The sequence below is a fragment of the Amia ocellicauda genome, chromosome 3, assembly GCF_036373705.1.
Source record: "Amia ocellicauda isolate fAmiCal2 chromosome 3, fAmiCal2.hap1, whole genome shotgun sequence".
Taxonomy (NCBI): Eukaryota; Metazoa; Chordata; class Actinopteri; order Amiiformes; family Amiidae; genus Amia; species Amia ocellicauda.
In genome coordinates, this window is record NC_089852.1 from 38511256 (window position 1) to 38533816 (window position 22561).

Genomic DNA, 22561 nt, shown 5'->3' on the forward strand with positions numbered 1-22561 from the left:
CGCAGACACACGCAGAACTCCGTTTAGGAATGAGGGCATGGACGGACTGGGACTAACAAACGGTCCTGGACTTTGACCCATACCGGCCCATCAGAACCGGCCCACAGATACTCGACCGTCACCGGTTCATACACCAGCCCCTAATACCACCATCTAGCTACATCCCAGCTATTCCTGTACACTAATGCTGTACTATCAGTGCTAAAGAACACACAATGTAAGGTGTCATGAGATATACACCACATACTGAATTGTCGTGACAATAACCATAATGTTGCATACTACAAGCCATTAATCTCACCTTTCTGGTAAAAATAGTTATAAATTGCTCAGGTGTACTCACTTTTAGAACACAAGCTAATGTACATAGTGAATATATATACACTACCGTTCAAAAGTTTGGGGTCACTTAGACATGTCCTTGTTATCAAAAGAAAAGCAATTGTTTTGTTCATTAAAATAACAAATACAAGAAATACAGTGTAGACATTGTTCATGTTGTCAGTGACTATTGTAGCTGGAAATGGCTGATTTGTAATGGAATATCTACATAGGCGTACAGAGGCCCATTATCAGCAACCATCAGTCCTGTGTTCCACTGGCACGTTGTGTTTGCTAATCCAAGTTTATCATTTTAAAAGGCTAATTGATCATTAGAAAATACTTTTTCAATTATGTTACCACAGCTGAAAACTGTTGTGCAAGAAGCAAGAAAACTGGCCTTCTTTAGACTAGTTGAGTATCTGGAGCATCAGCAATTGTGGGTTCGATTACAGGCTCAAAATGGCCAGAAACAAATAACTTTCTTCTGAAACTCGTCAGTCTATTCTTGTTTGGAGAAATTAAGGCCAAGAGAAATTGAGAATTGAGAAATTGCCAAGAAACTGAAGATCTTGTACACTCCATTTTGCAATGCCATGCCATACCCTGTGGATGGCACTTGATTGGAGCCAGTTTCCTCCTACAACAGGACAATGACCCAAAGCACAGCTCCAAACTATGCAAGAACTATTTAGGGAAGAAGCAGTCAGCTGGCACTCTGTCTATAATGGAGTGGACAGCACAAGTCACCACAACTCAACCCTATTGAGCTGTTGTGGGAGCAGCTTGACCGTATGGTACGTAAAAAGTGCCCATCAAGTTAATCCAACTTGTGGGAGGTGCTTCAGGAAGCATGGGGTGAAATCTCTTCCAGTTTCCTCAACAAATTGACAACTAGAATGCCAAAGGTCTGTAATTGCTGCAAATGGAGGATTCTTTGACGAAAGCAAAGTTTGAAGAACACTATTATTTAATTATTTCATTATCATTATTTCTATCCTTGTCAATGACTAGATGTCCTATTACTTTTGCTATATTTCCTATTCAAACTCTTTTCATTTATGTTTTCATGGAAATCAAGGACATTTCTAAGTGACCCCAAACTTTTGAACGGTAGTGTATGTTACATCGTAAATCAAAAGCTTCTGTTCTATTGAATGTGAAATATAGAATGGTGGATACTAAATACTTTTGTCAATTTCTACACACACACATCTATCAGTACTGTGCAAAAGTTTTAAGCAGGTGTGAAGAAATGCTGTAAAGTAAGAATGTTCATAGATTTTATTTATCAATTAACAAAATGCAGGGTGAGTTAACAGAAGAAAACTCCACATCAAATCAATATTTGGTGTGACCACCCTATGCCTTCAGAACAGCATCAGTTCTTCTAGGTACACTTGCACACAGTTTTTGAAGGCACTCTTCTGTGGATTTAGGCAGCCTCAGTTGCTTCTCTCTCTTCATGGAATCCCAGACAGACTCGATGATGTTGAGATCAGGGCTCTGTGGGGGCCATACCATCACTTCCAGGACTCCTTGTTCTTCTTTACACTGAAGATAGTTCTTAATGACTGTCGCTGTATGTTTGGGGTCGTTGTCATGCTGCAGAATAAATTTGGGGCCAATCAGATGCCTCCCTGATGGTATTGCATGATGGATAAGTATCTGCCTGTACTTCTCAGCATTGAGGAGACCATTAATTCTGACCAAATCCCCATCTCCATTTGCAGAATTGCTGCCCCAAACTTGCATGGAACCTCCACCATGCTTCACTGTTGCCTGCAGACACTCATTCGTGTACCACTCTCCAGCCCTTCGGTGAACAAACTGCCTTCTGCTACAGCCAGATATTTCAAATTTTGACTCATCAGTCCAGAGCACCTGCTGCCATTTTTCTGCACCCAGTTCCTGTGTTTTCATGCATAGTTGAGTCGCTTGGCCTTGTTTCCATGCCGGAGGTATGGCTGTTTGGCCGCAAGTCTTCCATGAAGGCCACTTCTGACCAGACTTCTCCAGACAGTAGATGGGTGTACCAGGGTCCCACTGTTTTCTGCCAATTCTGAGCTGATGGCACTGCTGGACAACTTCCGATTGCAAAGGGAAGTAAGCATGATGTGTCTTTCATCTGCTGCTGTAAGTTTCCTTGGCCAACCAAGGAAAGAGAGATAGGAATGAAACTGAGTTCCACCCTTTATTGTTTTGTTTTGAAATGTCTTTCCCAAATAGTTCAACTTCAACTTAAACATCTAGGAATGCTTCACTAGCATATTTGAAAATACATAATAATGTTTTTCCTCCAGATGGTTTGCATTAATTCAACACTCGCAGGATGTGTAGTATTTCAGAGGAATGCAATGGGGTACCAACATATTACTGTGGAATAACCTGGAAAGTTGCATAAATACACAAGACACTATCCTTATTGGTCACAGAATAAATGTATGTGAATATCTGGACAAGTTTCATAGGTGGGTTTCAGGTATAGTACTAGAATCCTGATTGTAATGAATGTAGCAATTTGCTTCATGTTTCCCTGATTACCAGTTTATTGTGTAAAAGGTGTGACTCTTATATCCTAAGATTAATTATGCATGAATTATGTCCAAAGAAAACTAAATCTAGGATATTATAATAATTATAATAGTAGTGGTAGGCTACTCCCTACAGCCTCCCAATATCCCGACTTGATGACAATATTTACTGCCCTCTTGTGGTGCAAGGTGGTACATTATTCCTGTCTTCCTATTTGCAAACATTGCTTAACTTAAGATAAAATGTGACTCTACAATACAAAAAGCAAGTGGTAGTACTGTGAGCTTTAAACTTCAGTGCTTTGGGTATAAGTATAGTCTCTGATTGCCAGTTCCTTCAAAGCTTTAATTTAATTGCCAGCAGTCTGTTAGGGATGAATCTTACGCTGCACCCTGGGAGATGGAAATTGAATAACTGTAAAATCTAGTAAAGATGCAAATCTCTGTGCGGTCATACACACAACAACATTCGAACTTTCCCTTAATTTAAACAGAGTGATTATCTGTGTGAAACTGTTGGGTCATTGTTTGGCCTATATCATATGCTGTTTTGTTATTCCCTTTAGTGCTTTTAGTATGAACTATCTCATGGGGAGTTCAATTGGACATTGTTGTCACACAGTATTTTCTCTAAGTGCAGTTGTGTCCAAACATCAAGACTTTTAAATTCCTAGTTACACAGCTCTTCATTAGAGAAGTTTAATTCCCCTGACTTTTTTTTCTCCTTTTGGTTTAGGAAAATATATCTCCACATTAAATTATATAAGCTCCTCAGCTAAATGACTAATCTTTTGAAAATAAGTAAATATTGGTTCCTTTAAAAAACAAAAAAACTATGAAAATACTCCTACTGCTTTGAATATGTGTTTTATGATTACATGGAATCAGAATGCTTTATTTGTATTCTAGATATTTTGCAGTATGATCATCTAATGTAAGGGATTTAAGAGAAGAAATATAACTAAAATAGAAGTGCACGTCCTACATTAACGCCAAGTCAGTGTTTATTTTATTTTTAAAATGAAAAAGACACATTCCATTATAATTTTTAAAATTAATTTATTTATAGCCTAGGATTAAACTGTGTTGAATTTGAATATTACTGTTATACACAATTTTAACAGATATTACACAACAAAACAGAAATAAGAAGATATGGAGGAATCACATCTCTTTTTATTGTATTGACTCAGTTGTAGAATAAAGTGTTGTCCTTGTTTCTAGGAGATGAAGATACACTTAAACGTGTTACTGGAAAGGTAGCATTTGTTCTCCTGCAATGTCATTCAAATGGTGATTAAGCACACAGCTGTAGATTCACAGCTTAACTGGTGTTTGCTTGCTTTCTCAGTAAGTGGTCTGAGTGGGAATGCTGTATTACTCTTCTGAAGCTGGCTGGTAGTTTGCACAGTATTGCTGTATGCATTTCAAAGAGGGAGAATCACATTTTATGGCACCTTTATGGTAGAAAAATCAAAGGCCAGAGGAATTTCATACTGTGACAATATGTTCTTGGATTTTATTTTTATATACAGTATATAATTTATAAGGAGGTCAGTTCCAATTAAGGTCACACAGACATAAAATCAGCAGCACAAATTAGAGTTAATTGAGACTTACTTTTAAGATGTTTTTGTTTCCCCCCTCCTTTACTTTTCTTTGCATTTTCCATCGGTAGCCATGGAGATTTTATATCTGAAATACATGGTATATCTAAAAAACAACAAAGACACTTGATTGCTGTAAACAGAAACAAAGTAACATTAACACATATTAAGGGGAACATAAGCTGTGGTTTATTGAGATATTAAGAAATCAATGACGTTCATAAGCTTCCATGAGTATAATAAATATATTACATTGCTAAGATGGTTAATAATTTCAGTTGTCCTTTATTGGGATATGAGATACTGTGTTGTACATTTGACATGACATTGCTAATGTTATTGAAAGGGAAACTTTTTTTTTAAGTATTTAAAATTACACAGTTTTATTACAGGAAATGAAAATCCTCAGTGCATTAGCTTTAGAAGCACCTATTTAGTGGCAAGAACAACTATAATAATAATTATTATTATTATCATTGTCATCATCTTTATTTTATATAGTGCCTTTCAAATACATCCCAAAGTTCAGCACAGGGCAATTAATACAGTCAATTCAAACCTTAAAAGCCAAAATAAGTTTTCAAATTGAGATTTAAGAATCACTGTCCCTTACAACCTTTGGAAGATCATTTCACAGCCTTGGAGCAAAACCTGAAAAGGCTCTGTCCATAAGTGAACAACGCTTCTTAATTGGAACCGTCAACAGGCCACAGTTGTATGATCGCAAGCTACGCAAAAGAATATACATGACCGACTAATATAATCAGGCCCTGAAGAGCCTTAAAAACTATAAGCAGGATTTTGAATTACAGTCTGAACTCCACTGGAAGCCAAGGTAGCCTACATAAGACTGAAGTGATATTTTCAGACAATTTGGTTTTAGTTAAGATTCTAGCCACTTTGTTTTACACACATGACATTTTTAGGGAGTTCTTAGGCAAATCAGCAAGCAGACAGTTACAGTGAAGTTCTATACGTGAAGAAACTAAGGCATCAATCAGCTTTTCTGCATCTTCCTGAGTAAGACCAGAGTGAATGAGAGCAGTATTACCTGGATGGTAAAATTAAACATTTGTAATATTGCAGATGTGCTCATCAGAAGCCAGGTGAGGATACACATTTTTGCATAGGTTCTCTAGAATATTGCAGTGGGTCTCAAGACCATCTACAAGTGGTTTAAGATTTTCACTTTATTTTAACTGATGGGACCAGCCAACCAGCATCACCTCAGTCTTGTCAGGATTTAGCTTTAAAAAGTTTTGCTGCACTGCTACGCAAGTTGCAGTCATTCTCATTTGATGAACTTGTTACCAGATGCATTAGGATTAATTTTGGTGGAGCAGCACCGTATGGACCCCTTCATGTGAACTCTCAGGTTCTCATCTCGCAGGCCGTAGATCAGGGGGCTGAGGAAGCGGGGCAGGAGAATGAAACAGAAGTAGTTGAAGAAGGAGATGTGTTCCCTGAGCCACCCCACCTGAACCACTATGAGGCCCTCTGTGACAGGATAAGTGTAAGACATCATGCAGAGCAGCAGCTGGACGCCGTGCAGAATGACAGTGTGCAGGGCTTTGTTCACAGGGGCCTTGTCAGACCGCATCCTCTTGGCCTTGAGCAGTATCCTGATGTAGGTGGACAGGATCACGGTGGCGACCAGAGCAAGAAACAAGGCATTCACTGTGACTTTGAAGAGCGTTTGAATGTGGGAGGAGTTGAGGAGCTTTGTCACGCAGGTGACCGGGGTGGAGTACACGTCGATGGAGTAATAGCCCACCAAAGCAAAATTGATGGTGGGAATGATACAGCTCGTCAGCCACAGCGCCAGGATGACGACCCAGGTCCTGTCCACTCGGCAGATCTCCTGGTGCCTCAGGGGGTAACAGATGGCGATGTAGCGCTCCAGAGACATGGTGGCCAGGATGAAGGGTGTGTTCTGGTAGGTGGCGCTGGAAATGAACAACAGCGGCCCACAGAAGACAAAGGCCATGCGCACACCGGTCATCGTAAACAGGAAGAGGAGCACCGTGAACAACAGCTGGAGAGTGTCGTTGATCAGCATATAGGCGAACAGGATGTAGCGGGAATTGTCCCAGAACTGCCGGTGAGAGGCCATCGTGTACAGCATCAGGATGATGAAGCACAGGAAGATGCCGAAAAGCGGAGTGACCACGCAGATCCTCAGCACCACCGACACACTGCTGGCAGTAGAGGTAGTATTTGCTGGGAGGGTTGTTGAGTTATTCATTGTTTAAGTGGCACAGCCAATGGAGCTGTACCCACTGTAGGCTGCTTATGGTTTCAGTGACCTGCAAGACCTAGAAAATAAGGGCTCAGTCATTCCCTAATTGAATGCATCAGTTTGCTGAAGTTCATTGTGTTCAAATGTCAGTTTTCTAAAGCTCTTTAAACCGTGTGTGTAGAATCACTTCCATCAACACTCCCACATCCCCATAACATGTATTATCATCTGCATGCATTTCAGTAAGATACTTGAAAATAAATATTCAAATTTCAGAATTATATTTAGCAAAATTTGAATATATTTTAATTCTTAAGATACCGTAACAAAATAAAGGCATAGTAGCTGTGTGTATTATCTTTAATAGGCTCTTCATTTAAATGTGTACTTTTAACAAGGAATCATATTTCCATAATACAGTCCTTTTAAACTTCAGTTTGATAAAAATAACTATATACATACATATTGCAGTACATAAATGGAAAATAACTCAGTCATCAGTATAGCATGCTCGTGCTCCCTGTTTTAACTTCTTAAATCTTGTTTTACTGAAAACTAAAATGTTTGATATATGTTTTTTTTAAGTTAAAAGCTTTTCTCCTAAAACAATAATTTAATATATAATTTAAAGTAATGTGAAGTAATTTTCTTGTTGAAAATCTTTTTTTCAGCATTTCAATTTCCCGTTATTATTCTTTACCATAAGACCAATGCAACTGACCAAAAAGCAGTGATTACCATTGTAGCAGAGGAACGTACCTTCATGTGGAGTCAGACGAATGATGATGATCTGGTCTTTTTCAACTTTTATATGATAGTTCCCGAAAAGAGCACCAGGAAGTAAGTCCTATTAGGAAAATGGTTCAATGCTTTTAATGTGGTCGTTTGATTTCCTCAAGGGGTACATTCATTTCTTGCTATAGTCATAATGCATCATTTTCTTAATTAGTACTAATGGAAAAAACAACAACTTGGAGATATGGTAGTTACTGTAGGTGAAGGATGGCTGTACTGTTGAATTGTGGGTGAAATACTGTACACCCCTCAGAGCATATTATACGTCTGGGAAAGCCACAGTGCTTCACAATTGTTGTTAGTTAACTAATTAAGTCAAAATGGATAAATTAGGGGAAATGAGGTTGGCTGCAATTAAAACCAGAAGGCCCTACTACGACTTCACTTTATCTACCAAGTGCAAGCATTTGAATGTCTCTTCAATTCTTTATTGAGAACAGAGTTATGAATATACAGTGAGGGTTAAAGTATTTGATCCCCTGCTGATTTTGTACGTTTGCCCACTGACAAAGAAATGATCAGTCTATAATTTTAATGGTAGGTGTATTTTAACAGTGAGAGACAGAATAACAACATAAAAATCCAGAAAAACGCATTTCAAAAAAGTTATAAATTGATTTGCATGTTAATGAGGGAAATAAGTAATTGACCCCTTCGATTTAGTACTTGGTGGCAAAACCCTTGTTGGCAATCACAGAGGTCAGACGTTTCTTGTAGTTGGCCACCAGGTTTGCACACATCTCAGGAGGGATTTTGTCCCACTCCTCTTTGCAGATCCTCTCCAAGTCATTAAGGTTTCGAGGCTGACGTTTGGCAACTCGAACCTTCAGCTCCCTCCACAGATTTTCTATGGGATTAAGGTCTGGAGACTGGCTAGGCCACTCCAGGACCTTAATGTGCTTCTTCTTGAGCCACTCCTTTGTTGCCTTGGCTGTGTGTTTTGGGTCATTGTCATGCTGGAATACCATCCACGACCCATTTTCAATGCCCTGGCTGAGGTAAGGAGGTTCTCACCCAAGATTTGACAGTACATGGCCCCGTCCATCGTCCCTTTGATGCTGTGCAGTTGTCCTGTCCCCTTAGCAGAAAAACACCCCCAAAGCATAATGTTTCCACCTCCATGTTTGACGGTGGGGATGGTGTTCTTGGGGTCATTCCTCCTCCTTCAAACACGGCGAGTTGAGTTGATGCCAAAGAGCTCGATTTTGGTCTCATATGACCACAACACTTTCACCCAGTTCTCCTCTGAATCATTCAGATGTTCATTGGCAAACTTCAGACGGGCCTGTACATGTGCTTTCTTGAGCAGGGGGACCTTGCGGGCGCTGCAGGATTTCAGTCCTTCACAGCGTAGTGTGTTACCAATTGTTTTCTTGGTGACTATGGTCCCAGCTGCCTTGAGATCATTAAAAAGATCCTCCCGTGTAGTTCTGGGCTGATTCCTCACCGTTCTCATGATCATTGAAACTCCACGAGGTGAGATCTTGCATGGAGCCCCAGACCGAGGGAGACTGACAGTTATTTTGTGTTTCTTCCATTTGCGAATAATCGCACCAACTGTTGTCACCTTCTCACCAAGCTGCTTGGCGATGGTCTTGTAGCCCATTCCAGCCTTGTGTAGGTCTACAATCTTGTCCCTGACATCCTTGGACAGCTCTTTGGTCTTGGCCATGGTGGAGAGTTTGGAATCTGATTGATTGATTGCTTCTGTGGACAGGTGTCTTTTATACAGGTAACAAGCTGAGATTAGGAGCACTCCCTTTAAGAGAGTGCTCCTAATCTCAGCTCGTTACCTGTATAAAAGACACCTGGGAGCCAGAAATCTTGCTGATTGATAGGGGATCAAATACTTATTTCCCTCATTAACATGCAAATCAATTTATAACTTTTTTGAAATGCGTTTTTCTGGATTTTTATGTTGTTATTCTGTCTCTCACTGTTAAAATACACCTACCATTAAAATTATAGACTGATCATTTCTTTGTCAGTGGGCAAACGTACAAAATCAGCAGGGGATCAAATACTTTTTTCCCTCACTGTATTCATAATGAATACAAGTAGAGATGTAGTAGTCACAGCAGGTGAAAGGTGTCTCTTCTGTGGAAGTGTGGGAAAAATATGTCTGTCAACATTTTAAGTAGTAGGCATTTAATTTTCATCCAGCAATTTTTTGGCAATAGTATGGTTAAGCAAACATGTGGATATCATAAAACTTGTAAATATATTAAGCTTCAAGGTCTTAATGTAATACAATTGACCCTTAAAATGTATTTCTCATATGGCACATTCTTTACAATACAAAATGTCTTAGACAATTCACAGATTTTCAATTTCAATATTATCATTTTTTAGTTTGTCAAGCTATTTAGAATATGATGTGTATGATATAAGTTAAATCTACTTAATTTCACTTCTTAATTTGTATATATATATTTATGTATAGAGAGGGATTTGCTGACAATATGTCATATATGTGAAGATATGTATAGTGTAGATTTAAAAAAAAAATTAAAAACACAATATATTAGGTAAACAACCAATATACAATATAATATGCAGAGTACTACGGTGGCCCTGAAGTGCAAAACACAATACAGATATTTGAAGAGTACAACAAATATTTTGAGGACATATTTCACAAAGCTTAATAATTTTGAGGAAAAGTCTGTTTTAATAAAAGTTTCTTACAGGCTTTATTTTCTTGCTACCACAATTTAAGTAATATTTAAAAATTGTCTTTAAACTCTCATCTCTTAAACCGTATATTAATGGACTTAAACATCTGGGCAGAATGAGGAGAACAATGAAGTTCATGTACCGCAGGTGAATGAAGACAGACACATCCACCATGCTTGCCAGCAGGGCTTCTATCACTCTGTACAGGAAGGAGGTGAGGCACAGGCACAGCTGGATTGTGTGCAGTAACACTGTATTGCGTGCCTTGGTCACTGAAGCTTTGTCAGAGGAGACAGACCTGGCCTCCAGCATGATTGCAACATACGTGAACACCAGAATGAGTCCCACAGACACAAAATAAAAAGCTGTGAATCCTTGAAAGGTATCGGCCTGCCATTTAAACATGAAAATCTCTACATGTGTGCAAAAAACAGGTGTCAGTAAAATAGAAGGTTCTGTGATCAGAGGAACAAAAACATCAATGAGGTGGTTTACAGAGCCAAGAAACCAAACCACGGCTATGGCGACTCCAGTTCTTTGAGGGGTAGCCATCTCACTGTGCCGCAGTGGGAAGCAGATAGCTATGTAGCGCTCAAGAGCCATCACAGCGAGGTTTAGAGGAGTGTTATAGAAGGTGGTGCTGTACAGTAGAACAAGGACTGCACACACAGCCCTGACGAGGTACAGATACAGCATGGCAAGAATATACAGCAACATACTGATCAGCAGCTGAATGGAGTCGTTGAGGAGCATGTGGGTGAACAGGATGTAGCGGGGGGTCTCTCTGAAGCAGGGCTTGCTCCTCAGGACGAACAGCATCATGCCATTCACAGAGATGAAGAAAAAGCAAGTTGAGAGAATAATGATCATTCTCAGTGTTGTCACCCAATTCATTGTGCCCTTGATTTCTTGTTGGTACGTTAAGATGTTCCAAACTAATGAAACATTTGTCATCTCCACATGTAGTTTTCCTGTTAAGACAAACAAATCTATATTGTAACATGGACATATCCTTAACAATAGTTAAGTGTTTCATGACTCTTGACCTTTAACAAAACTCTTCATATATACAGTGGTGTCATATCATTGGGGCATTTGCCCCCCAAAACTATACCCATTGTTCATGTATTTTATGTCAAATCTATGTAGAAACATTTCAGTAAATTCGATTCCTCTTAGATGATCCCTCACCATTTCAGCTACATTTAGCAACAGCCCCTTAATCAGCACATGCGCATCATCGATTGTGTACCTGGCGTCACCTGTCTTTCTGTTGCACATTGTACAGTACATCACACTGATCAGCACTTTGATTATTACAAAATATTCAGCAAAATTTAAAATGATTCGTTGGCAGTTTGAAGCATTGCCTAAATATTGTGACGTCTTTGTTTTGTATGAATGAAGTAGCCTATAATGTGTTTTTTTTTTTTGCCTGAAATTTCAGATTTTTGTAGTAATGTTCTGGTTTTAATCAGTATGAAATCTGCTCACAAACAATATTTAATTAAAGAAAATATTGCCTAGCTGTTGTTCGTTCTGTTATTGTTTTTTAAGGCAGTGACAACAGTGTGATGTATGTCTATAAACGTTTTTACCAAAATGCTAAATTATTTTAAGAAATAATACAGGTATTCAATGTTTTTATGTAACTGGAGTGTACAGCATAAATTGTTATCAATCATTTTACATTTGGTACTCTATTATTATTATTTATGTATTCAGGTTCTGTCCTGTGTTCTCCGTTGGCAGAGAAGAAAAAGAAAGTTAGATCTAGTAATACTACCAACTACAGGTACAGTTGTCTCCAGAATTATTCACATCCATTACAGTGGGTTTTATCAACATAATTGCACATTCAGTGTACATTCAGTATTTGTTTGCATAAATGAATGACAACAGTATTATTGTCAGTACTGGGCAAAACATATTTTTGCTATTTGTTTCATAAACATTCATCTAGTAACTTTGGACTGACATGTTTTTGCTAAATCTAACACTGATTGTCTCAGTGTTTTATATTTGTATGTATTTATAAAAATAAAACAATACACATTTCTTTGCTAAAACCAACTTTTTGTTACATTGCATCAGGTATGAATGAATCTGGAGAGCACTGTACATTTATAATTAATACAATGTGGTCTGCTACTGTGTATTGATGCAGAAATACAAGTAGATGTGACTAAATGACTATTTTTGTTTGTTTTAGAGCCTTTTCTCTTCAAAAACATGTTGAGCAAGGCAGAGCAGAATATTATTTTTTTTTATTAAAAGCTCCTGTGATTAAAGTCTCCGCTGAAGCCAGCTGTAGTAGCAGCACCAGTATGGTTCAGAAAGGTAAGAGGTGGTGATTATTATTTAGGGTGACAGGATTAAAACTGAAATAGTACAACAAGACCAAATAAATACTTCAGTAATAAAGTGCAACTTTGTAAAAAGCTTTAGTTGCAATTGCATTGACCTACACTACCGGTCAAACGTTTTAGAACAGTTTAGTGTTAATTAAAATTTACGCTGCTTAATGTACTGAAATTAAAACATAGAACAAATAAACAAGTGGAGATAAAAAAGAAATCATGGAATCGTTATGTTTAACAAAGTGTAAACCCTTAAGCTGACAAACCCCTATGGTACCCTTAAAAGGCACCAAATCTGTGTGTTTCGCTTTAATCCCATCGGTACTCTTCACTACTGTGATGTTTGCCAAATGTTTGGTATCCCATGATGAATGTGAATTCTCTGATGTGAAAAATGTGTTTTTTATACCCCAACGCATTCTGAAATGAGGGGGTGGGGGGACACTTGGTCTGAGTAGGAATACAAAATCTCAGATGATATTGACAATAATGACATATTCTGGAACCTGACAGTTTACTGATCAAAACTAGATCATCCACGTCTTGGTAGAAGCAACACACACCCGTAGAGAGCTCCAAATGTCAAGATGGAAAACTCTGTTTACAGTGTACTAATACACAACAGTTTTACATAATTGGATCTGAACTTCTCTGTGTTTGATAGGACATCAAATAATATATGCTGGATTAATCACGAGGTTGTTCTGAACAAAACAAGCCTATTTGTAAAGAAATACGATTGAAACTGAGTGAATGAGACCCTCCCCCCCTGCCCCAGCCACTGCACAGAAACTGTAAATCGGATGTGACGGAGAAAGAAACAGGCTAGTAGTGCACATTGTTGGAATACAGTGTAACTTCTGTGCACAGGAGCTACGCGTAACACTGCCAAATAATGCTTAAGAGGGTGTAGTAACACAGTATATAACTCTGTAATGTACATTATTTTTCCATTTTTGCTAACCTAAACTTTTTTTTAACCTCTGGCTGCTTACCTTTGTACCATTTCAGGTTATTCACTAGACTTGAACTGCTTAAATTTCAATAAAAACTGGAAAAATGGGGGTGTTCTAAACGTTTTGACTGGTAGTGTACTTGCTCTTATACATTATACAATTCTTTATGCACATAATTTTTAAGGCAAGGACTTATATATATAAAATCAGAAACAACAAGTTAAACTGTGCCAAAAAATGTCTGGCAGGAGACGAAAATATGAATATAGATGAATATATAAGAGAGGCTCCCACTCCACCAGTGTTCAATGCCTACCCTTACACTTTGTTTGGAACCAAGTGAAGATGTTTTAACAGTAACTGATATCAGAAATACCAGTGGCTAGAATACAACAAAAACAGCAGAACAATACTATTGAGTATGTATGTAGAGCAGTACAATAAAGGTCACTTACATTTAAAATAATTTAGGATACAAACTAGATATACGGATACAACTGTGTCCCCCTCAAAACATGGAGCTGCATGACACCCCTGATATATGAATATATAATTTTAAGATATCAAATACAAGGCTAGTGAACATTTTCTATAGGAAATCCTCAACTTGCCTAATTCATACGAATTCAATTTTTTTTGTTGTTGTCTGGTTCAGGAGGAAGTGAAACCTGTAGGGGAAAAAGAAAACCTTAGGTCTACATCAATCCACATCAGGTTTCATTGCTGAAATGCTTTGATAAGACAGATACAGGACTAAACCACATTATCTTATTGATAACAGATCTGCACTTCTATTTGATTTCTGAATGTAAAGATGTGTGAATAGGAAGCCATTCTTTACAATCAGTTGTTACAATGTGTACCCAGTGTGGCCTGATGAAATAAACCAGCTGCTCTAGAGGTAGACTTCCTTCTACAGGTGTATATTTTAGGACAACATATTTATATAACAGTGATATCTCCCTTGTGATTATATAGGAAATGGACTTATCAAAATGTATTATTTTACAATAAGCCTTATTAGATTAACTTTTAGATCCACTGACTAATATTATTTTAAAATCAAGTTACCTACCAAATGAAGGAAACAATGGTGAATTTTGTTCCTGCTTTCAAATGAGAGTGAAAAACCATAATATACAGGCAAATACCTGTGAGTTCGTCCAGCAGTGGTCTAAGCTTCAAATGAGAAACTCTGTTCATGCTGTAGATATAGGATAGACAAACACGTGACATTATGAAGTAATTGTGAGTGTGTACAAAGTTGTGTGTGTCACTAATGAAGTAGATGAGCAGTGTATGGCAGTGAAGTGACAGGTGAGGGAGATTAATTATCAAAGACTAAGGTGTCCCTGGAAAGAGCAGCACAATGAGGAGTCAGAGCAGACAGGTGACAGGGCTGCCATAATCAGCCCCAGCAGCCCATCGTCTGGGAAAGCAGGGCTTACTGGGAGCACCTGAATCAGCTGGAGGCAAAGGAGGGCAATGGGGATTCTCATTTGGCGCTCAGTAAAAGCTTGGCTTCCCAAATATCTATCTTATTATTTTTATTATTTATTTCTTAGCAGATGCCCTTATCCAGGGAGACTTACAAAATATAACCGCAATACAAAGTGCAAAAATACAGTGCAGTTCAAGGCATAATACATTTTACAAATTCCAATTTACACAAGTGTATACAATATATGAGGTCTTACATCCTGGATTGTAAAAGCTGAGTGCAGACAAGATGTTAGGTCACAGTCGAGGGCCAAGGGAAAGGGAGCATAGGGGAAATCACAATAAACTATACGAGTACTAGCAACGCAAGGTAAGTAGTATGATAAAACATTGTGTAAGTGCTATCTTACAGCAGAGTAAATGACTCAATTAGAAGTACTGTCTGAAAAGATTTTTGAATAACGCCGGAAGAAGGTCCAGCTGTTTTGACTTCAGTAGGAAGGTCGTTCCACCATTTAGAGGCCAGGGATGAGACGGAGTGGGCTTTGAAGGAAGGGGAGTGGAGAGGAGGTAGAGTTAGTCTGTGGTCTGGAGGGGATGTATGGGGAGACGAGTGACTGTAGGTAACTCGGTGCAGTCTGTTCGAGACAGCGGTAGGTGAGGGTCAATGTCTTGAACTGAATGCGTGCCGGTATCGGGAGCCAGTGAAGCGTGTGTGAATCAGACGAGCCGCAGAGCTCTGGATGAGCAGTCGCAGGCAGGCCGGCCAGGAGGGAGCTGCAGTAGTGCAGGCGGACTCGGCGTATGTTGCTCAGCACGACTCTGCAGCTGCGCGTCCGTGTGGGGATGTGCTGGGAGGAGCAGAGCGCAGGATCGAGGGAGACTGCTAGGTTCTTAGCGGAAGAAGAAGCAGGGAGTGTCTTACGCCCCGGACACTTAACCGGGCGTTTCCACTGGCTGAGCGTCCGGACGCGCCGTGTTTTGTGCCGGTTAACTTGCTGGTGCTGGACGCGTCCGTAAGCGTCCGTCCCACTGAGGACACGAGTCACTATCAGAGGGAGTGTGTTTGACTGGAGACACAGGAGGACATCAGAGACATTGTGTCGGAAGATATAATCTCAAGTGCCTGTGCGATCACGAAGAAATTCGTTTTATTAGCAGCATGGAGTGAAATCCACGTACAGAAACAATGACTGTTACAGTTAGTATCCGAGTGCATTAAACACTGTGATTCACAGACCGGTGCAGCGCTGACTAGTTACAATAAACTGAAGGATAATAATGGTATTAATATTGAATGACAGCTGGCCGTGTTCAGGCTGTGTGTTGACAATCCAGAGACAGTCAGTGTGAAGGAACACGATTCAGTTAACATGTCCATTTACAAGATAAATGAATGAATACATTAATACAGCAGATCTGGGTTTCCCTCTAAAACATTAAGGACTGGTTTAATAAATGCACCCATAAACGCAGTTACACATCTGTAGTAAGAGTAATAAGTGAAGGGAGTAATGCTGTGCCGTTTAAAATACATATATACTAGCACAAATGATGACGATAATAATAACAATACATATTCGCTATTTAGTATTATTGTTGCGCATGGAAACGTATTCTTATGGGGACGTGCTTGTCTGAATATAATGTTGTCTCTACCCGTTCAGCTCTTCCTAATATCTCTGAACAGAAACGTGTGTTTATTACGCGGTTTACAATCATGTAAAGAATAAAATAGACACAAAGTCCTCTCCTCGTCAGGCCGTGACCCTCGTAGTGTTTCCTCACAAACACAAACCAAACCCACAGTTGCTGCTCCTCCATCAGAGGGACGGATTCATGGCGGCCTGGTTTTACAGAAACAGCTCTGGACGCGTCTGAGGACGGCATGGCAGACACGATGCTTAAGCCAGTGGAACTGAGGCATTAGATTCCAAGGGGATAGAGATGAAGAGATCAGCAGAAGGTGAGGAAGAGGGGGGGAAATAGAGGAGACCCGATTTGGAGAATTTGGGCTTGTGGTGATGCGAGTGCATCCAGGAGGAGATAGCAGACAAACTGGAAGAGATGCGAGAGGGTATGAGCAGGTCAGAAGAGGGAAAAGAAAGAAAGATCTGGGAATCATCTCTGTAGAAATGATAAGAGAAACCATGGGATGTGATGAGGGGGCCCAGGGAGCAAATGTAGCGAGAGAACAGGAGGGGGCCCAGGACAGAGCCTTGGGGTACACCTATAAGGAGAGGACTGAGGAGAGGGAGGCCGCCCGAGCACAGCTGAGGGAGTCAGTGACTGCCAGGAGAGCCGTCTCAGTGGAGTGAGCTGTGTGGAAGATGGATTGCAGAGGATCCAGGAGAGAGTGATGGGAAAGAAATGCAGAGAGCTGACGGTGGACAGCATGCTTGAGGGTCTTTGAGGGGAAGGGGAGTAGAGAGACAGGGCGGTAGTTCTGAGGAGAGGTGGGGTGAAGGGTAGGTCTCTTGAGGAGTGGGATGACAGCATCTTGTTTAAATGCAGAGGGGAAACAGCCAGAGAGGAGTGAGGAGTTGAGGAGGGAGGAGATGAAGGGGAGAAGATCAGGAGCAGTTGCTTGGAGGACGCGAGTGGGGAGAGGGTCCAGGGCACACATTTTAGGTTTGAACCTAGGAGGAGAGAGGAAAATTCAGAGTCCGAGAGAGGTGAAAAAGGAAGACTTGGTCGGTGGGAGACCTGAGCGGGATGCGAGATGAGGGAGGACTGTTGAAGAGCTTGCAGATGTCTGTGATCATGGAGGAGAAGAAGAAGGCAAAATCATCAGCAGTGAAAGATTAGGGAAGAGGAGGGGGGGGCAAAGAGGGAGGGTAGAGTTTGCGGGGGTTGTTGACAGTGGACTCAAAGATTGATTGGAAGTAAGACTTCTTGGCTGAGGTGAGAGAGGAGGAGAATGTGGACAATAGAGAGCGGTAGAGTTCGAGGGCAGCTGGGAGTTTGGAGCTCTTCACTTCTGTTCAGCGGCACGCAGACTGGATCGGGTTGAGCGGAGAACAGAAGAGATCCAAGGCTAAGGAGGGGAGGGACGGACAGGACGAGACGTGAGAGGACTGAGAGAGTCAAGGGAGGAGGTGAGTGAGGAGAACAAAGAGGAGGTAGCACAGTTAACAGACAGATGGGAAAAACAGTCAATGGAAGGTAAGAGAGTGAGAGCAGTGGAGGCAAGGGTGAAGGGGGAGACAGAGTGGAGATTATGGCGGAAGGTGACAGAGGGAGTGGATGAGGTGGGGAGGGAGGGGAGCGAAAGGGATAAGGAGATGAAGTGGTGGTCTGAGATGTCCAGGGGTGTCACGGAGAGTGTCGAAGGGGAGCAGCCTCTAAAGAAGATGAGGTCTAGCTGGCGGCCTGTCCTGTGAGTGGGGGGAGATGTGGAGAGAGAGAAGTTAAAGGAGTGAAGGTGGGGAAGAAATCTGGTATAGTGGAAGGGGTTGTAGAGGTGGATGTTAAAGTCTCCCAGGAGGATGGTAGGGTGAGGACAGTGAGGGGAGGGAGGAGAGAAGAAAGTCGAGTTCATCCAGGAAAAGGTGAGAAGGAGAGGTAAGTTCCACTGCGTGGAATTCAAAGCTGTTGTCGTGATAAAGGAGAGAAGGGAGACAGAGAAGAGGAGAGAAGGGGAGAGCAGGAGCCCTGTTCTTCCTCCCTGCTGGGTAAGGTGAGGGGAGTGGGACAAGACAAACAGAAAGGATATGGCAGCAGGAGTGGTTGAGTTGTCCAGGGAGATCCATGTCTCGGTGAGAGAGAGGAAATCCAGAGAGTGGTGGGAGGTGAAGGCAGAGATGAAGTAAGAATGTTGGAAGCTGAGTGGCAGTTCCACAGGCCCCCAGAGAGTGGAGTAGAGGGGAGGGAGGAAGAGGGGAGAGGCAGGGAGATGAGGTTAGATGGATTAGGAAAGCAATGGTGTGCAGGTGCATGAGTGGAAGGAGAGAGCAGGACAGGAATCGGAGAGATTTGTCATGGCTGCCTGATGTTGCTGTGCAGCGTCTCCTCGCTGAATTCTCCTCACTGGAGTCCCACAGCTAGAGTCCGTGCCCTTTGGAATTGTGGCCCTTCGGAAGGGGGGCACTGAGGCTGCTGACGCTGACTGCTGGTGCAGAGGTCCAGGGGGCTGTGAAATACTCCATCTGTAGCTAATTAGTACACACCTGCATGGCCGTATCCACCATTACATTACATTACATTACATTACATTATTTGTCATTTAGCAGACGCTCTTATTCAGGGCGACTTACATTTGTAGCCATTTATACAGCTGGGTATTTTACTGGAGCAATCTAAGTGAAGTACCTTGCTCAAGGGAACAACAGCACTGCCCCACTCAGGATTTGAACTGGTCTGGACCTCGGTATTTTTAAAAGTATATTAAAAGTCATAAAATAATTGCCTAATAATAACTCTTTGGTGCTGCAAAGATCGTACAACGCAAAGATAACCGACCTTCTCAAGTGACTGCTTGCTTGAGTTGACCAATGAAATGGGCTGGGGGGTGGGTTTTGCGCTGCACTGTGCTGGACTCAGAGCCATAGAGATTTCTCTGTATGACTATCGACTATGTCAACACACCGGGCAGAGCAGGCACCTTAATCTGCCGAAGCATTATGAGGTGACTAGAGAAGTTTACTAGTCGTCTGCTTGTAGTTCATTGACATGATTCACACATCATCTGACAAATAGCTCCAGTGCGCGGTCGCGCTTCGTTACACAGTGGCCGTCCATCATGAGTAAACTAGCTACCAGCTAACATTAACTCCATCCATCCAGTGACGGACTGATATTATGACATGCTTTTCTTTCATATCAGTTTGTGTAGGGTTGAAATGCATGTTAAAAAGATGAGGTACTACTATATATTTTTTTTTTCAATGCAAGATTATCCTAGCAGAGGCCGGTAACATTTGCAAATAAATATCAATTTACCCTGTGTTTTCTTTCTTTACTGACACAGACGAAAATGAAAAGACTATCAATTAAAGCTCAGCTTTGGGAAGGAAAACAACAGGGAACAATGAGATGAGACTGAGAGAAAAAGAGAAGATGATGGAGATGATTGTCCAATGGCAAATGACAACAACACACCGGCTAATTTAAATGGGGTGATCTATAGCTGTTTGGATTAGGAAAAAAAAGTTTTTTGGTATAACCTATATGTAATTTTAAGTAAAGGGCTTCCTGCTCTGAAATATTTACAAACAGGAAGTGTCTCTGTTGGAAATGAATGTGAACATGTAGGGAGTAACTGGTGGAGGTCAAGGGAAAGCCCCCTCAGACAGTGTGTATGAGACACCTACAGAGGCCTGTTCTGCAGTGAACTGCATTCATCTCTCCATGTCTTGCTAGTGTCTTGACTCTCAGGGACTCTGTTGGCAATAAAGCATATTTTTTTTAATACTCAGTGGGATGGTTATTGCACCTTTTTAGATGTGCTGTACAGTTTACATTATTTTATACAATTGTATACATATATCATACTTCAATCAGGAGGGGACACTTTAGACCAATCACCAGAATGAATGATTATCTGAACCTGGAGCAAAGCAAATTATGAATTGTCTGAGAGATCACAAGCATCTGCAGAGCCTTGTCTATTGTGAAGGTACTGGGCTGTTCCAATGTGCAGTTGTGTGTTCTCCTTTGGGGAATTTTTTTATCTGTTTAAAGCAGGTTTGTCTGGTGTCTGTCACTCAATACGTTTTCACAATGTTTCCCAGAGAAAGAAGCAAGACCCGCTGGCTTGTTGAAAGCTGCTCTAGGAGGGTCTCCCTGTGTCTTCCCAGAGGCCTGCCTCAGATGCATCCCTCCACTTCACTGCACATATGAACACAGCAGTTAAACTGTTCAACACTGGGTATCAGCTTCTGGCAAGGCTACATTGTACAGCACGATCAGCAGTCTAGTGTACTGATCAGATTGAGGATTAAGTAATAAAATGGCAAGTTGATTCTGTAGATCTAGAAACTACAGAAATGTATTACATTGTTTAAGTTCATACAAATGTTTGATGCATAAAATCTGTGGTTTTCTATTGGAACAATATGAGAATGAATGTGATGTAGGGAGTTCCTGAGATTAGACTCATATTCTTATTATCTAGTATCTTAAAGGTTCAGAGAGCTGTGTCTGGCACTGGTCCTGGGTGATGAAAAGCCCAGGGAAGATTGCAACAGCCTGATGTCATAACCAGTCACTGATTTTCTGCATGTAGGTGGAAGGCCCAAGAGTGCTGTGCAAAGTGAAGCCTCTATGTCCCTGCCATGCTGTTAAGTTTCATTAATTATTAACCACAGAGTCATTAGCTGTGTCTTTAATTGAGGTGTCTTGTTTGTTTTCCTGGATCTAGACGATGTTTTTCAGTTGCTGCTTTGTTTTGAAGCGCACATCAGGTACACTGCGGCAGGGAGAGCAGTGCGGCCCCATCAGTAGCATGTGCACAGTGAGATCATTGCCAAATGAAACTTGTACAGCGCTCATAGGGAACAACCCTGCTGTGGCCATTGAGGATAATGTCAATTAGCTTAATCAGCTCTGCTAGTTTATTTTATTTCTCATAAGGCTTCATAGAAGGCTTACTGATGTGTATTATCTAACTTTCAGAGTATATTTATAAATTAACTCATTCTCATTATCCCTTTTTTAGTAATGCTTCTCCCCTATTGTTTTTATATTTAACTTATAATTTTGATCAATTTATGGTACTAAGCCTTTATTTAAGCAAAGTGGCACTTTAGTTAGGTTGACTTTAACCTATTATAACATATTGGTGGAGTGGGCCTAAAATTAGGGTTACAGCTCTTGCAGAAAGTACTCTCCTTTAGAGCGGACCTCAGTTTAACTAACTCAGACCTGACAGGTTGTGGCTCATTAAGAGCACACTTTATTGTGGGAGATGGTAGAGCAGCAGACACAGTGCTGTGGGAACAGAGAGAGGAGGTGAGGGGCTGGTGGGCCCAGAGCTGCTCTAATGTTCACCTCTCAGGCAGCTGTACAGAGAGGGGTTGATCGTTGATCAGTTGTTCTGACAAATGGAGAAAGTTCATTTACAAACTGTTATTTTTCCTAAATATTTCTTCATTTGCATTCTTAAGCCAAAACATTATAAGCTCTCAAAAGCCAGTCATATGATCCATAACTTTTCAGGACAAATACGAACAGAAAATAAATTGCACTGGAATAAAAATAATGAAATAAAACAAAACAGAACCCTGGAGATTGCAAGGAATGTCTACACACACATACACACTCCAAACTGGCTTCAGGTTCATTTAATTGGAAATGCATTTCAATACAGTGCAGTAACATATAATATCATAAAACTCAAGACTATAATAAATATATAGGGGAACACTGCATGATTTCCCTCACTATTCTGTGTACCTAAGTGCTCTAAATTACTATAAAAGGGTAGTATTAGGATATTTTCAATCACAGGTCAAACATTTGATTGCAATATTTGTTACTTATATGTGTTTAAAGTAGGCTATTTATTCATTTGTTTGTTTATTTATTAAACAAATCATTTACTGTATCAAGATTATTATTTTCTTGTTCTGATTGTATGTTTCATATTTTAATTGTCATATACTTTACAAATGTAACCATTCATTTTCAAGGA

General features: G+C 40.5%; 2 protein-coding genes across 2 annotated transcripts; both read right to left on the minus strand.

Moving 5' to 3' along the window:
* Positions 1–5753: 5753 nt before the first annotated feature.
* On the minus strand, positions 5754–6707 carry LOC136747122 (odorant receptor 131-2-like). Its single transcript, XM_066700079.1, has one exon. It carries the CDS (start codon positions 6705–6707, stop codon positions 5754–5756), a length of 954 nt encoding a protein of 317 aa, XP_066556176.1.
* Positions 6708–10166: 3459 nt separating this feature from the next.
* On the minus strand, positions 10167–11078 carry LOC136747123 (odorant receptor 131-2-like). The gene has a single exon (XM_066700080.1). The coding sequence runs from the start codon at positions 11064–11066 to the stop codon at positions 10167–10169; it is 900 nt and encodes a 299-aa protein (XP_066556177.1). The 5' UTR covers positions 11067–11078.
* Positions 11079–22561: the final 11483 nt, after the last annotated feature.